Source organism: Lactuca virosa, chromosome 4 (genome assembly GCF_052849685.1).
Source record: "Lactuca virosa cultivar CGN04683 chromosome 4, Lactuca_virosa_CGN04683_v6, whole genome shotgun sequence".
Taxonomy (NCBI): domain Eukaryota; kingdom Viridiplantae; phylum Streptophyta; class Magnoliopsida; order Asterales; family Asteraceae; genus Lactuca; species Lactuca virosa.
In genome coordinates this window covers 212,089,399-212,106,926 of record NC_136429.1, presented here as the reverse complement: position 1 = coordinate 212,106,926, position 17,528 = coordinate 212,089,399, and the positions used below count along the sequence as shown (strand labels likewise).

General features: G+C 36.8%; 2 protein-coding genes across 4 annotated transcripts; one reads left to right on the top strand and one right to left on the bottom strand.

The window, feature by feature from the left end:
• Nucleotides 1-7,162: 7,162 nt before the first annotated feature.
• LOC145107972 (protein kinase STUNTED-like) lies at nt 7,163-9,681 on the bottom strand. 2 transcript variants are annotated; one of them, XM_079044941.1, is made up of 5 exons: nt 9,325-9,681; nt 9,000-9,094; nt 8,774-8,818; nt 8,565-8,680; nt 7,163-8,475 (listed from the first exon to the last, which is right to left on the bottom strand). In XM_079044941.1, the coding sequence occupies exons 1-5, from the start codon at nt 9,479-9,481 to the stop codon at nt 8,289-8,291; spliced, it is 600 nt and encodes a 199-aa protein (XP_078901067.1). In that variant the 5' UTR covers nt 9,482-9,681; the 3' UTR covers nt 7,163-8,288. The 2 variants fall into 2 exon arrangements, with proteins under 2 accessions (XP_078901067.1, XP_078901068.1); XM_079044942.1 differs by lacking the exon at nt 8,774-8,818.
• A 2,897-nt stretch (nt 9,682-12,578) lies between these two features.
• LOC145107969 (protein phosphatase 2C 16-like) lies at nt 12,579-16,701 on the top strand. 2 transcript variants are annotated; one of them, XM_079044939.1, is made up of 5 exons: nt 12,579-12,734; nt 13,154-13,839; nt 14,745-15,104; nt 15,192-15,297; nt 16,098-16,701. In XM_079044939.1, exons 2-5 carry the CDS (start codon nt 13,291-13,293, stop codon nt 16,439-16,441), a joined length of 1,359 nt encoding a protein of 452 aa, XP_078901065.1. In that variant the 5' UTR covers nt 12,579-12,734; nt 13,154-13,290; the 3' UTR covers nt 16,442-16,701. The 2 variants fall into 2 exon arrangements, with proteins under 2 accessions (XP_078901065.1, XP_078901064.1); XM_079044938.1 differs by having other exon boundaries at nt 12,591-13,839.
• The last annotated feature ends 827 nt before the right edge of the window (nt 16,702-17,528 follow it).

Genomic DNA, 17,528 nt, shown 5'->3' with positions numbered 1-17,528 from the left:
AACCTATTAGTACTCCAGAGATAGGTGAAAGTTCAGGAAGCAGTGGGAGCTCTGATGTATCTGGAGATAGTGGGAGCACAGTGGATAGTAGTTCAGAAGATGAGGTTGCAGATGATGCAGAAACCGAAACTCTTATTATTCGTAGATCCACTAGAGCACGAAGACCTCCAGTAAGGTATTCTCCTTCAGCTAATTACTTGCTGTTGACTGAGAATGGTGAACCTGAATCTTATCCAGAGGCCTTAAGGATGAAAGATTCCATACAGTGGAAGACGGCTATGGAAGACGAGTTGAGCTCACTTGATAAGAACCATACTTGGTCCTTGGTCAAGCTCCCGGCAGGGAAGAAAGCACTGCAGAACAAATGGGTGTTTCGGGTCAAAGATGAGATTGATGGCACTAAAAGATACAAGGCCAGATTGGTAGTAAAGGGTTTCCAACAAAAGAGGGGTGTTGACTACAACGAGATATTCTCCCCAGTTGTGAAGATGACTACAATCAGAATGGTCTTGGGAATTGTAGCCTCTGAAGATCTCCATCTAGAGCAGCTAGATGTGAAGACAGCTTTTCTCCATGGTGACCTGGAAGAAGACATCTACATGGCACAACCAGAGGGTTTCCCAACAGTTGGCAAGGAAAACCTGGTGTGCAAATTAAAGAAAAGTCTGTATGGATTGAAGCAAGCTCCAAGACAGTGGTACTTGAAGTTTGATAGCTTCATGCAGAGGAGTGGGTATCACAGATGTGAAATGGATCACTGTTGTTACTTGAAGAAATTCAACTCCTCATACATCATCCTGTTATTATATGTTGATGACATGTTGATAGCTGGGTCCGACATGCAGGAAATCAACAAGCTTAAGAAGCAGTTGTCCAGAGAGTTCGAGATGAAGGACTTAGGGGCTGCTAAGCAGATATTGGGCATGAGCATAGCCAGGAACAGAGTTACCGATACATTAAAACTTTCACAAGCTAAGTACATCAAGAAAGTTTTAGAAAAGTTCAGCATGGCAGATGCTAAAGCCAGAAGTACACCTTTGGGAAGTCAGTTGAGACTCTCAAAGAAGCAATCCCCAAAGACGGAAGAAGACAAGAACCAGATGACTAAAGTTCCCTACGCATCTGCAGTTGGTAGCTTGATGTATGCTATGGTATGCACCAGACCAGACATTGCTCATGCAGTGGGAGTTGTGAGCAGGTTCATGTCAAATCCAGGAAAAGAGCATTGGGAGGGAGTAAAGTGGTTGTTACGCTACTTGAAAGGAACATCTGAGGTTGCCCTATGTTTCAGAAGAAAGGGTGTGATCTTGGAAGGGTTCGCCGATGCTGATTTGGGTGGATGTGTGGATTCAGGAAAGAGCACAACAGGTTATGTGTTCACAATTGGAGGTACATCAATCAGTTGGATGTCCAGGTTACAAAAGAGTGTTTGCTCTCTCAACCACAGAAGCAGAGTATATGGCTATTGCAGAAGCAGCCAAAGAGCTTTATATGGTTGAAGAACTTTCTATCAGAACTTGGAATGTATCAGGAGGATTGTGTATTGCATTGTGACAACCAGAGTGCAGTTTACTTGGCAAAGAATCCAGTGTTTCATAGTAGAACGAAACACATTCAGATGAGGTACCATTTCATTTGAGAATTAATTAATGATGGAACTCTAAATCTGAAGAAAATCCTTGGAACGAAGAATCCAGCTGATATGTTCACCAAGGTGGTTACCACTGAAAAGTTGAAGCTTTGTATGGCTTCAACTGGCCTTTCAGAAGTTTGAGAAAAGGCATGGCAGAGAACGAGAGAGAGAGAGAGAGAGAGAGTGTGTGACTAAGGAATGTCGCAAAGTTTTGGATGACAGAGAAAAGCGAAGTTGTTCAAGCCTCCAAGTGGGAGATTGTTAAGATTTATGGAGTCATGAACAAATTGACAAGTTCCTAAGAGTTCAAGGGCCTATATTGAAACTTTACAATTACTCACGTGTGAAGAAATAATTGTCGGCAGAAGGAATTTTCAACATTGATTTGTTTAATATTTGTTGGACGGTGGAATTGTTTAATATTTCTTTGTTGGACGCACTAAAGAAACTTTCGGTAAACTATTGAACGGTGCAAAGGAATTAGGTGAACGTCACTATCTCTAATGTGAATTGGAAGAAAAGGATTACGGCTATTGTTAATATAAATAGATCTCTTCTTCTTTCAATTGAAGATGTAGAGCGCAACACACAACTCAAGTTCTTATATATACACAGAAAGAAATTAGTGAGGTATTATTTTTGTGCAGAGCCTTAATTTTTGGCAGCCAAAAAATTACGAGTGATATCTTACAGTGAGTGATCAGATTACAAGGCAGTTTTTTAGCCTTGTATGATTGTAATTTTCTTTGGTGTTAATAAAATCCCCTCTCTCTCGTTCGCCCGTGGATGTAGGTCAAATTAGACCGAACCACGTTAAATATCGTGTTCAATTTCGTTTGCTATTTTTCATTAGTTTTATTCCGTGAGTGTTGTCGAAATCGTTATATCAATTTTTAGAAGTGCTTAACTTGTTTTGTTGCATTCCCAACATAACTCTGATACCAGTTTGTTGGGAATGCAACAAAACAAGTTAAGCACTTCTAAAAATTGATATAACGATTTCGGCAACACTCACGGAATAAAACTAATGAAAAATAGCAAACGAAATTGAACACGATATTTAACGTGGTTCGGTCTAATTTGACCTACATCCACGGGCGAACGAGAGAGAGGGGATTTTATTAACACCAAAGAAAATTACAATCATACAAGGCTAAAAAACTGCCTTTGTAATCTGATCACTCACTGTAAGATATCACTCGTAATTTTTTGGCTGCCAAAAATTAAGGCTCTGCACAAAAATAATACCTCACTAATTTCTTTCTGTGTATATATAAGAACTTGAGTTGTGTGTTGCGCTCTACATCTTCAATTGAAAGAAGAAGAGATCTATTTATATTAACAATAGCCGTAATCCACTTCTTCCAATTCACATTAGAGATAGTGACGTTCACCTAATTCCTTTGCACCGTTCAATAGTTTACCGAAAGTTTCTTTAGTGCGTCCAACAAAGAAATATTAAACAATTCCACCGTCCAACAAATATTAAACAAATCAATGTTGAAAATTCCTTCTGCCGACAATTATTTCTTCACACGTGAGTAATTGTAAAGTTTCAATATAGGCCCTTGAACTCTTAGGAACTTGTCAATTTGTTCATGACTCCATAAATCTTAACAATCTCCCACTTGGAGGCTTGAACAACTTCGCTTTTCTCTGTCATCCAAAACTTTGCGACATTCCTTAGTCACACACACACTCTCTCTCTCTCTCTCTCGTTCTCTGCCATGCCTTTTCTCAAACTTCTGAAAGGCCAGTTGAAGCCATACAAAGCTTCAACTTTTCAGTGGTAACCACCTTGGTGAACATATCAGCTGGATTCTTCGTTCCAAGGATTTTCTTCAGATTTAGAGTTCCATCATTAATTAATTCTCAAATGAAATGGTACCTCATCTGAATGTGTTTCGTTCTACTATGAAACACTGGATTCTTTGCCAAGTAAACTGCACTCTGGTTGTCACAATGCAATACACAATCCTCCTGATACATTCCAAGTTCTGATAGAAAGTTCTTCAACCATATAAGCTCTTTGGCTGCTTCTGCAATAGCCATATACTCTGCTTCTGTGGTTGAGAGAGCAACACTCTTTTGTAACCTGGACATCCAACTGATTGATGTACCTCCAATTGTGAACACATAACCTGTTGTGCTCTTTCCTGAATCCACACATCCACCCAAATCAGCATCGGCGAACCCTTCCAAGATCACACCCTTTCTTCTGAAACATAGGGCAACCTCAGATGTTCCTTTCAAGTAGCGTAACAACCACTTTACTCCCTCCCAATGCTCTTTTCCTGGATTTGACATGAACCTGCTCACAACTCCCACTGCATGAGCAATGTCTGGTCTGGTGCATACCATAGCATACATCAAGCTACCAACTGCAGATGCGTAGGGAACTTTAGTCATCTGGTTCTTGTCTTCTTCCGTCTTTGGGGATTGCTTCTTTGAGAGTCTCAACTGACTTCTCAAAGGTGTACTTCTGGCTTTAGCATCTGTCATGCTGAACTTTTCTAAAACTTTCTTGATGTACTTAGCTTGTGAAAGTTTTAATGTATCGGTAACTCTGTTCCTGGCTATGCTCATGCCCAATATCTGCTTAGCAGCCCCTAAGTCCTTCATCTCGAACTCTCTGGACAACTGCTTCTTAAGCTTGTTGATTTCCTGCATGTCGGACCCAGCTATCAACATGTCATCAACATATAATAACAGGATGATGTATGAGGAGTTGAATTTCTTCAAGTAACAACAGTGATCCATTTCACATCTGTGATACCCACTCCTCTGCATGAAGCTATCAAACTTCAAGTACCACTGTCTTGGAGCTTGCTTCAATCCATACAGACTTTTCTTTAATTTGCACACCAGGTTTTCCTTGCCAACTGTTGGGAAACCCTCTGGTTGTGCCATGTAGATGTCTTCTTCCAGGTCACCATGGAGAAAAGCTGTCTTCACATCTAGCTGCTCTAGATGGAGATCTTCAGAGGCTACAATTCCCAAGACCATTCTGATTGTAGTCATCTTCACAACTGGGGAGAATATCTCGTTGTAGTCAACACCCCTCTTTTGTTGGAAACCCTTTACTACCAATCTGGCCTTGTATCTTTTAGTGCCATCAATCTCATCTTTGACCCGAAACACCCATTTGTTCTGCAGTGCTTTCTTCCCTGCCGGGAGCTTGACCAAGGACCAAGTATGGTTCTTATCAAGTGAGCTCAACTCGTCTTCCATAGCCGTCTTCCACTGTATGGAATCTTTCATCCTTAAGGCCTCTGGATAAGATTCAGGTTCACCATTCTCAGTCAACAGCAAGTAATTAGCTGAAGGAGAATACCTTACTGGAGGTCTTCGTGCTCTAGTGGATCTACGAATAATAAGAGTTTCGGTTTCTGCATCATCTGCAACCTCATCTTCTGAACTACTATCCATTGTGCTTCCACTATCTCCAGATACATCAGAGCTCCCACTGCTTCCTGAACTTTCACCTATCTCTGGAGTACTAATAGGTTTTACAACGTCATCGTCTAAGATTTCTTCTAACTCAACTTGATCCTTCTTTTCTGGTTGCTTGTCACCATTGGAGCTTTTTGCAAGTTCATCCTTGTATAGAGCATTCTCGTTGAACACCACATCCCGACTTCTGATAACTTTCTTATTCTCATTATCCCAGAAGCGGTACCCCATGTCATCCAACCCGTAACCTATAAAGGTGCACTTTCTTGCCTTTGCCTATAGCTTGTCTCTCTCCGAGTCTTTGATTTTGACATACGAGACACAACCAAATACCTTCAAGTGTTTGAGCGAAATCTCCCGACCTTGCCATTCCTCTTCTGGAATCTTGAACCCTATGGGAACTGAGGGTCCTCTGTTGATTAAATATGCAGCTGTGTTGACCGAATCTGCCCAGAACATCTTGGGTAAACATGCATGCAGTCTCATGCTTTTAGCCCTCTCATTCAATGTTCTGTTCATCCTCTCAGCTACTCCATTTTGCTGAGGTGTCTCCGGAACCGTCTTCTGATTCCTTGGTCAGCACAATAATCAACAAATTCTTTGCTACTGTATTCGCCCCCATTGTCTGATCTGAAACACTTGATTTTCAAGTTTGTTTCATTTTCTACAATAGCTTTCCATTTCTTGAATGTGCTGAAAACTTCAGACTTATGCTTCAAGAAATAAACCCAAACTTTCCTTGTGCAGTCGTCAATGAAAGTAACGTAATATCGGGACCCTCCCACTGAAGAAACTGAAGTGGGACCATAAACATCTGAATGAACTAACTCCAACTTCATGGACTTCGGCGGATGACCAATCTTTGTGAAAGTAACCTTCTTCTGTTTACCCATAATACATGGCTCACAGAAGTCAACTGTCACAGTCTTCGGATCTGGTATTCTTCCTTTGGAGGCTAGCATCTTCATTCCTTTCTCACTCATATGGCCAAGTCTTTGGTGCCATAGAGTAGATGCCTCAACTTCTTCAACATGTGTTTCAGCATCAGAAACTTCCACCATATAAAGTGTACCCCGCTTCTGACCTCTAGCAACAACTAAGTTTCCCTTTGTCACTTTCCACTGATGATCACCAAATGTAACATGGTGACCTTCATCATCAAGCTGCCCCACAGATATTAACATCCTTTTCAAGTCTGGAATGAACTTGACATTCTTCAAAGTCCACTTCGTACCCAAGGTTGTCTTGAGGACCACATCCCCAACTCCAGTAATATCCAGGCTCTTGTTATCTGCTAATCTGACTTTCCCTTTGTACTGCTTAAAATTATGCATTACTTCTCTGGAATGACTAGCATGAAACGACGCGCCAGAATCCATGATCCAGGATTCAGTTGAGTTTTCAACACAACAAATGAGTGCATCATCTTCAGAATCTGCTGCCATATTTACTTCCTTCTTGCCTTTGTCTGCCGAAGGCTTTGGGCACTGATTTCTGAAATGACCTTTCTCATTACAGTTCCAACAGGTAATATATTTCCTGTTCTTCGACTGACCTCTCTTTCTTGACTTCGATCTTCCTCTATCACCACCTCCTCTGTTGGTCTTTCTTCCTCTGCCTTCAGTAGTTAGAAGACTACTGGAACCTTCTCCGGCACTCCTTCTGCGCACATCCTCACCAAGGATTAAATCGCGAATACCTTCGAATGATAGCTTGGCACCTCCGGCTGAACTGCTAACGGCGGTCACTGTGCCGGACCAACTATCGGGTAACGATGATAATAGTAGCAACGCCATCACTTCATCTTCAAATCCAATATCAACAGATATCAATCTTGATATTATTGAGTTGAATTCGTTTACGTGATCTGTCACCGAGCTACCCTCCTTCATCTTCAGATTTACAAGTTGTCGGATCAAGAAAACCTTATTTGCCGCTGAAGGTTTTTCGTACATATTAGACAACGCATTTATCAGACTGTAGGTTGTCTTCACATTGACAATATTGTAAGCTACATTCTTTGCCAATGATAACCTTATCACTCCGAGTGCCTGCCGATCTAATAAGTCTCACTCCTCCTGCGTCATCTCTTCGGGTTTGTCTTTGGACAAAGGTTGGTGTAACTTCTTTTGGTAGAGATAATCTTCAATTTGCATTTTCCAGAAACCGAAATCTTGACCATCAAATTTTTCGATCTTAACTTTCCCATCTTCAGCCATAGCTCTGATACCAGTTTTTCCTTTGTTGGGAATGCAACAAAACAAGTTAAGCACTTCTAAAAATTGATATAACGATTTCGGCAACACTCACGGAATAAAACTAATGAAAAATAGCAAACGAAATTGAACACGATATTTAACGTGGTTCGGTCTAATTTGACCTACATCCACGGGCGAACGAGAGAGAGGGGATTTTATTAACACCAAAGAAAATTACAATCATACAAGGCTAAAAAACTGCCCTTGTAATCTGATCACTCACTGTAAGATATCACTCGTAATTTTTTGGCTGCCAAAAATTAAGGCTCTGCACAAAAATAATACCTCACTAATTTCTTTATGTGTATATAAGAACTTGAGTTGTGTGTTGCGCTCTACATCTTTAATTGAAAGAAGAAGAGATCTATTTATATTAACAATAGCCGTAATCCTTTTCTTCCAATTCACATTAGAGATAGTGACGTTCACCTAATTCCTTTGCACCGTTCAATAGTTTACCGAAAGTTTCTTTAGTGCGTCCAACAAAGAAATATTAAACAATTCCACCGTCCAACAAATATTAAACAAATCAATGTTGAAAATTCCTTCTGCCGACAATTATTTCTTCACACGTGAGTAATTGTAAAGTTTCAATATAGGCCCTTGAACTCTTAGGAACTTGTCAATTTGTTCATGACTCCATAAATCTTAACACTTGTTACTTTTTGTTAAAAAAAATATAAACTTTATCGGAAATGAGCCTAAAATATACGGACTTTTCAGACAATAACCTTAAAAAGAAACTACACGTCAGACAATGATTGATGGGACAAAAAATTGCAATTTTTTGTCTCACCTAAAAGGGACATGGGTGCACTCTCAATCCATCGTTTATGCAAACGACGTGAATGCCCTCATCCTCATCATGAAAAATAGTTTAGAAAGCTTGTCCAGTTCCATTTAATTCAGCCATATGTTATCTAGGGGGATGCACATACTCCAACTTACAAATCCACTTCTTCTGAGGAGTTCTGTGTTCCATTTGTTGATGCAGACAAGGTGTTAGGGGCAGGACTCTGAATGGCAGATTTGAGTTTTTGATTTTTTGATTTAGAAACCGCATAAAGATTACAAGTATCAGGTAATGATCTTTGTAAGCTGGATGCCACATCTGAACTGCTTTTGAATGCCCTGTGCATTTGAATAAAACAATCCATGAGAACAATAAAACGCAAAAAGAAAAAAACCAGAAATTATAACCTCACAGCACAAATGGAGACCTGGTTAAACGGGATCGATAACCAACCACAAGATGAGTTATGGCATTCCTGGTGACGTATAGAATAAGGGCATTAGAAGCGTCTGAATCCTTTAAGACAACCTTCTTTGTTCTAACCTGAAATCATAGAATCAATGACAACTGATAAGTCGATCACTTATATATATTTAGCTCTATGCTAAAAAAGACCAGTTTACATTTAGCTCATACACTGATAAGTTGACTTTTTATTCCTATGAAAAATGAGTCCCCTTCCTACTTTTGAGTATCACATGAGTTAGCATCGGATCTTTGAAGAAAAAAAATAGACTCCTTTTTTGTTGAACAGCTTTAAAACTACACAAACTTTTGCTGAAAAGCTTAAATGGTAGAGAATACAAAAACAAGAACCATGGTCTATAGACAGAATAAATGGTGAAGTAATGATGGAAATTACCCCTTTGAGAGCACAAAGTGAAGAAAAAGGTTGGAAAAACTGTTGCATTTCAGCTTCTGTTGGGGGCCTACCATCCTTGCCAATTCCGGCTTCATCTGAAACACAATTCAAAATTATGTCCGATGTCAACTAACGCTAATTTTGTAGATTTGTACAATAACAGATACATTTAACATTAACCCTAGAAAAGATGGAAGCTCAATTAATTCGTATAGCATCTAATCAGATGTTCGCGATCGACTAATTAGAAAACCCTAATCACATTGACACAAAGGATCAACAAGATTCATGATAATAATGATAAAAAGTGATTCGAGATACTAACCAGGTAAAGTGGTTTGGGTGAGAACATGAAGAAGCACAACGCATGACATATTGTCGACGACGTTCTCAAGAGTCCATTTAACTGCATATTGGCTATTCTTATCTTTATCGATTGCTATAGCCGTGGTTATGGTTATGGCTACGCCAACGCCGTCCATGGTGGTTTGTCCTCCGCCGGCGATAGACCTGAGGACAACCCAAATACCACCGGACGCCCATCCTACAGGAAAATTACAGGCTCAAATTTATACCTGTCTTCTTTAATCATTCCATCGATTTCGTTACTGTCGTCTAAATCTGGAGCCAAATATGCATCCCGACTTTCCCGCATAAAGAAACGAACCTGGTGGCTGGTTAACATCTGCGGTGCTGTACATGTTAAAAAAAAAAATTAAAATAAACTGATTTTATAAACTGAAATAGTTTTTAATACCGAAAAATTAATAATGTATGACATTTCAGTAAGAATTTATGATATTTCAGAAAAAATAATTATATTTCAACAAAAAAATAAAAGATATTTTAGCAAATAATAATGATATTTCATCATGAATTTATCATTATTCAATATAAAAAATCGGAAAAAAAAAATTCAACAAGAATAAACAAAAAAAACGAAAAAAAATGTAAAATAAGGGAATAAAGTGTTATGTGGCACAATTGTTTGTTTTTTAGAAGTCTTTTTTTTTGTTGCATTCTAATGCATAAAGTCCACTTTAACCTGTTTAGTAAGAATATATGTCTTGTTTTAACCGGTTTCCACGCCAAATCATGTCTATGTGGCATTTTGAGGTCACGTGTGAACTACCATTACCTACTGCTTGTTCATTCGTTACCTTTGAAATATATGAGTTTGACTTGAAAAGTCAAACCTGCATCGTGAATTTGTTTCTTCTAAAATAAGTGTGTTTTCAAGAAACCTTAACAATATCTCTCTTTCACTTACTGTGTAACATGGATTCGTATTGGATTAAACTTATTTGCAACCAATACAATCAAACTCAATTTATGAGCAGCAAAGTAGGTCGATCTGAACTAGTATGAATCGTAAGACCCATAGCACCAATCAATATGTCCATGACCCATGACAGATGATATGACTCATAATTCCCAGAATACAACCATGCCCAATAATCAAATGAGGCCCAAATAGCTCAAAGGACCAAAACAGATTCGACCCAACTGTGATGCGCACGCTCGGCGTACCATTCTGGTACGCACAACGTACTGGGGTCTTGGGACTACGCGCGACGTACACTGGGTTACGCCCAGCGTACAACCAGTATAAGCACTTTCTCCATTACGTGCTTAATACTCGTTTCCTTTACGTCCAAAAGCCAGATCTAAGTTTGTTAAGACGTCCTAAGGCATAAAGTTGGCAACTTTATGCCTTTGCATGCCTCATATACACCCAACACCTCCATTAAGACCTTTCCAAGGTCTTTAACCCATGCATGAGGCCAAAACTCCCATCAAGACTCAATTTTTATGGTTCTAAAGGACCAAGGGACCTCAGATATGTCATTCCCATCTTCTGGAGTTGCTTACCTCACAAATGGAGGTCCAAAATCAACAAAAAGGGACAAGGTAGAAAACCCTAGCTAAATCTAGAGATTCAAGATGAAAGATCCAAGCTTTTTACCTCTAGAAGCTTTGCAAGATGACTAAGATGCAGGTTCTTGAAGCACCAACTCGTTCCAAGCTTGTTTGACCACCTTTTCTTCTTGGAATGAACACTAAAAGGGCCACAAATGCACTCTTTAAAGCTCAAAAATGGTCTCACAAGTTTCTCTGGAGTGTAAGGATGTTCTAAGGCTGTGGAGGCTCTCTAGGGTTAAGTCCAAGGGACTTAAGGTCGCTTAAATAGGTCTCATGTCCGAAAATTAGGGTTTTGGACCTCTGGCACGTACGCCCATCGTACTGCTGGTACGCCCAATGTACGTCTGGCTCCTCCGCGACCAACCATGCATAGTACGCTAAGCGTACACTTAAGTACGCCCAACGTACTTAAAGGACCAATTATGCTAAAATGTAAATTCTTGAGGGTTTCAAGTCATACCAGATTTAGGGTGTTACAGCTTTAATTTACACCTAGGCTTGGGTATCATATGCCTCGACTGATATTTAGCATATGACATGTCACCAACTGCTTTGCTAGAGATGCAAGATATGTTGGAGAAGCTAGAAATTGGTATGTATTTTATATTGTACTTATACATTATTATAAATTATATTAACATATGTTGTTTTTGGTTTGTAGATGAATTAAGATGCTGACAAAACATGATAGACTCATTCATGGATGATTGACATTGCTATATTCAAAGGTAAATCAATAGTATATTAACATTTCTACACTTTACCATTAAAAATATACTCTTAGATTGACCGATTTAATTTGGTTAATTTTTCTGCATGTCTTGCCTAATTTATTAAAAAAAGTTTAAACTTTTTTGTACTGTGAGTAATGTAACAAAAACAAGTTTTTAAACTCATTTGTTTTTAAATCAAGTTTGATTATTTGATGAAATATTCATATTTATACTATGTTATTGTTAGTCACCTCACCACATCTAGGTTTATAGAAATGGATAGAGGATGAACATGATTAGATTGTACAAATATGGTGGTGGAAATGGAACTGCTGGACTTGATTGGATCATTGTAGGTATCATGTTAACATTTTTTTTTTTTTTGCTATTTCAACTTGAACTTTTAGTTTAAACTTTAGTACTTTATGTTATCATCAATAAACTTTCAGGTGTTAAATTTTGACTATTTGATAATTTTTATGATGGTAGAATTTGTACCTTTACATTTGCATTAGTTGATAATTATTCTAATATACTTAAATTTGATAAATTTCTGTTATATTTTGAACCCAAAAAACCATAAAAGCTGGAAAACATGAACCACAAACCTATGGTTTCAAGCTGAAAACATGCAAACCCGAAAACAGAAAAACCGAACCCATAAAAACAAAACCGATATGATTTTGCAACAAAAAATAATGATATGTATGGTTTGAGTTTGGTTATAGGCTTAATAGCCAACACCGACTCTTGCCAATCCGTAACTAATATGGGGTCTCATGTGGGTGGATATTCAAACTATCGTGGTGTGTTTCTAATTTCGTAGAACTTGAGGACAAAAAAATGTGATAAATCATAACTATGATGGCCCCTTTTGCTAACTTTCTTAAAATAAGTCCAAAAAAAACATTTTTTTATCAACACAAAGAAAATGCATTGAATCATGTTGATAAACGCATCTATACGTGTCACCAAAGCAGTAAAAGCATTCCCGAGGAAATTTCTTTCTCTCTCCCTCTCTTTCTCCCTCAACAAAATCTCGAAAGGAAGCAAGCTCAAGAACTTGGGGGTTTCTTTTTTACATTTTATTGATTGATTGGTAAGCAATTTTCAGCTTCTTTTGATCTAAAATTTGCAGTTGACAGCAAACCATAGAACTAAAAAATTAGGATTGTATTCATCATTTTCTTGAAATAGCCCGCCCTAGTTTCTATTCATATTATTGATATCAGTTAATTATATGAAGTAATGAAAAGAAGACCCAAATTAGATTCAGAGGTTGTGAAGGGTTGCCTCAGATCCATGGAACCTAGATTTCACGTGTTAGAAAATTTGAAAAAGTCTTCACCTTTTTAGGGTTTCCTCTGTGATTATTTCTGGGTTTGGATTTTTTATTTACTTCTGGTTAAAACAGAATTTGGGGTTCTGTATTTGATTCAAGAATCTCGTATTATTTAGTTAGATTCTAAAAAGCCCTAATTTCTTCTATTATTCAAATTGGCGTTGACGAATCATCAGATCCAGTTTTGGACACCGTCGGATCTGTTGACCAAATCGCGATTCGTCGTTCATGATGCTAAAATCAGTGATCAACTTAAAGCGATTCGTGTAGAATTTGGGAGGTTTTTTATAATCTTCAAAAAAGAGGGGTTAAGATGGAAGAGATGCCTTCTGCAGTTTCAGTTACTCTTGGGAATCACGTCGATTTCACTCGAATGAAGCTATTTACTGAAACCGCAAGCTTGTTATCTGAAAAAAACATCAATGGCGATATCATGATTCCAGAAACCGATGCAGATGAAATTATATCAGTTGGTGATGAACAACAGATTGAAATTAACACTTCGGTTAGTGTTCCAATTGCTGTTGCGATTGAAGGGATAGATAATGGTCAAATAGTTGCTAAAGTTATTAGTTTGGAAGCTGAACATACTTTGAAAGCTTCTGTAGTGACGATTGGAGAGAAGAATCAGACTAAAGTGTTAAGAAGTGTTTTTGAGTTGGAATATTTGCCACTTTGGGGCTCTCATTCAGTTTGTGGTAAAAGGCCAGAAATGGAAGATGCTGTTGTGGCTGTTCCTCAGTTTATGCAAGTTCCAATTAAGATGTTTGTTGCAGATCATGTAATTGATAGGGTGAACCCTAATTTGAGTGATTTGACTGCTCATTTTTTTGGAGTTTATGATGGACATGGAGGTTCTCAGGTATTTTCTTACCTTTCTCTCACTTCATTTCAACATTAATTTATCAGGGTTCAAATGATAATTATTTAGTGTTTGGACAAAAAGATTTTGCTTACTATTATGGTCAAGATTTTGCGTCACGAAGTCAAAAGTGATTATTACAACTTCAAACAGTAAAAGTATATCCAAAACTATCTTTTGCAATGCATTTTGTTATAAGTTATAACTGATTGTCTGATTTTAGTTATTGAATATCACATAATCATTTGCAAAATGCACGTTCAAACTGGTTTAAAGGTTAGGTGATTTTACTTTTGTATTTGTTTTCTTACAAACAACTCATCAACTGCGTGTCCATATTTGATTACTTGTATTTATTTTTATATCGAGTAACGGAAAAAATTAGAATCATAATTAGTTCTTTACCAAAAACTTCAAATGAGTTATTAAGACTTGAAGTTGCAAGAAACGCCCATTTATAATAATCATCTTAGTGCATGTTTGGTTTGTGAATCCGGCGGAATTGGAATTCAAGATTCCATTCCATGACGTGTTTGGTTGCCAAATGGAATAAATTCTATTCCGTTAGATATTTTCAAATTCTATGTTTGATGGATTTTTCCATTTCCAGTAATTGAATTCCATTCTTCTTTTTATCAAAAGACTTTCATTATACATATATTGAAATAAAGTTATTCAATATCTATTATCAAATTCCTTTCTTATTTCCACCAATACATGACAAATTACAAATCATTTATAATCCAGTTCGCTCATATTTCAATTCCTTTGATAGATTCTATTCCTTCCAAATACATTCTACTAACCAAATACCTTAGATTCATCAATCATGCATACTTAATCTCTTTTAACATAAAAATAATAATAAATAATCAATCAAATTCCAATTTTGTTACTTGATTCAGGTTGCCAATTACTGTCGTGATCGCCTCCATTCTGCTTTAGAGGAAGAACTAAAAATCACAAAGCAAGAACTCGTTAAAGGGACAATCAATGACAGTTTACAAATCGGATGGGAAAAAGCCTTCACAAAATGCTTTCAAAAGGTAGATGATGAAGTCGGAGGGAATGTGAGCAGAAACATTCCGGAAGTTTCCGGAGACCCGTCTGACATAACTTCTGAACCAGTAGCCCCAGAAACCGTGGGGTCCACTGCTGTGGTTGCCTTAATCTGTTCTTCACATATCATAATTGCAAACTGTGGTGATTCTAGAGCTGTTCTTTATCGTGGCAAAGAAGCCATGGCTTTGTCAAATGATCATAAAGTATAACACTTTTTGTTATAACAATAATTATTATTTTTATTGGGTTTTTGTAAATCTAACTTTTTGGTTGAATGTTAAATTGATTAGCCAAATAGGGAAGATGAATATGCAAGAATTGAGGCAGCTGGAGGAAAGGTTATACAATGGCAAGGGCATCGTGTGTTTGGTGTGCTTGCAATGTCGAGGTCAATTGGTGAGTTTACTATGTGTTTTTTGTAGTGTAACACTATGTGTTCTTGGCATAAATCGGAAATTTTATGGGTAGTGTTTAGTATGATGGGAATTGGTGGAGGAATGGAATGGGAAAATGTTGTTTGTTTTGTGTGATGGAATGGAATGGGCCAATCTTGAAGCAATATGATTGCTCCTATTTTTTCTTTCTTTTTGTTATAGATGGAATGGAAATTGCCAAGTAGTTCATTTCTATTTATGTAAGTTTTTAGTGATACAAATTTATTCTAAAAACAATCATGGTTTTAATTAAATAATAGTAGTTTTCTTAATTAAAGAATAACTAGAAAATATAATTGTCATTATAAGTTTATATTGGGTTCTATTGAGCTTTTATTATGTATAGTTTTTTATTTTGTAAATAATAAATTCATCATTCATCTTTATGTAATTTCTAATGACGAATCTTTCCAAAGAAGTCACGGTTTTAATCAAATAAAAGTTTTAATTTTTCAAAGATAACTAGAAACATTTGTTTATTCCGACGGATTAAAAATATTTTTCTTTTTATTGAAAATATGATTCCTTTTGTAGGATAAGTTTTAAACAGTTATACGTTATATGCATTTTGTACTATAGGTGTATAATTATTGTTGTCAATTAATTTCATTTCAACCAAATAACACGGTTTAACGACTCATTCCATTTGGTCCATTCCATTCCTTTGTCATTACGACTCATTCCATTCCATCCAATCCAATCCAATCAAACAAAACCTTTTCTTTATAATTTTTCCCCCTAATTAATTTGATATGTTTTCAGGGGATCGGTATTTGAAACCGTGGATAATACCGGAACCAGAAGTGACATTCACAGCCCGAGCAAGAGAAGACGAATGTCTAATATTAGCAAGTGATGGATTATGGGATGTCATGTCAAATGAAGAAGCATGTGAAGTGGCAAGAAAACGGATCTTGATTTGGCATAAAAAGAATGGTGGAAACACCCTGGAAAGAGTGGGGCCCGGGGCTGAGGATCCTGCAGCGCAAGCAGCAGCCGATTACCTCGCCATGCTGGCGATCCAGAAAGGAAGCAACGATAATATATCCGTCATTGTCGTGGATCTTAAAGCTCAAAGAAGGTTCAAAACAAAATCTTCATCTTGATTTTGTTGGTATTTTATGATGATGATGATGATGATATATGATATAGTTTTTATAGAACACAAGTTTTTCTTCTCATTGTTAGTCCATTCATTTTTCATATGGGCTTTGAATGTGTGTATGAGAATATGCTTTTTATTATTGCTAATTTGCTATAGCTTAGTATAATTATAATCTCTTTATTTTGGTTGTGGCTATGTATACTAAGACCCTTTTGTAGAGACTGCTTACTATCTCACTAATATATACTATATTATCTTTCAGTCATTGAATTTTTAAGTACTATATATACTATCCATGGGTTCATCACTAAAATGATTGAATAAATATCACAAAATGACTTCATTTGGTAAATTTGGATTTTGTAAAAATATCCTTTGAAGCATACATTTGCTTTAGAAATGATATCTATAATGAAATGTTGATATTATTTTGCAATTTTTTGTATTCTTAAAAGGTTTTGTAGTCGGTCCATTAATCAAGTAAATTTGTAAGAACATTTTACGAAGTTTATGTTGCGAAAAGTTGGCCACTTCATGATATTTGTTTAAAATGTGGTTATTTTAATAGAATACCACTAATTTTGGTCCCTAATTTATCTGAACAACTGATTTGATAATTCTAATTATGAAATCACCACATGGGTGTCGCATTAAACTTTTACCCGGTTTGATCCTAATTTGTTTGAATTGCTATATATGTAACAACCAAATCAGATAGACAAACGTTTTAGAAAAAGATTTGTTGCTTGGGACAAAAGCAAGTGATGGTATGGGAATTGGGAAAAGAAGGAGAGCGGACTAAGATAGGTATCTAATCCTTCTTTTCTTTGTTTTCAATATTTTATTTCTATGTAAAGGTATTTTCACATGTTATGATTTAACATTATTTATCATTGAATAGTAAAATTATAACTAGATGATTGGTTGTAATAAAATATGGTAATTAAGTGTTTGCTTATGTTGTTTCAAATTGTAGTAAGGGAAAAATAAATTTGGCTAATACTCGTAAGTTTCTTTTCAAGAAATTAGACAAATTTAGGTATTTTTTTTGGACGTATAAACTCCTCTTAAATCTATCTCTATGTATC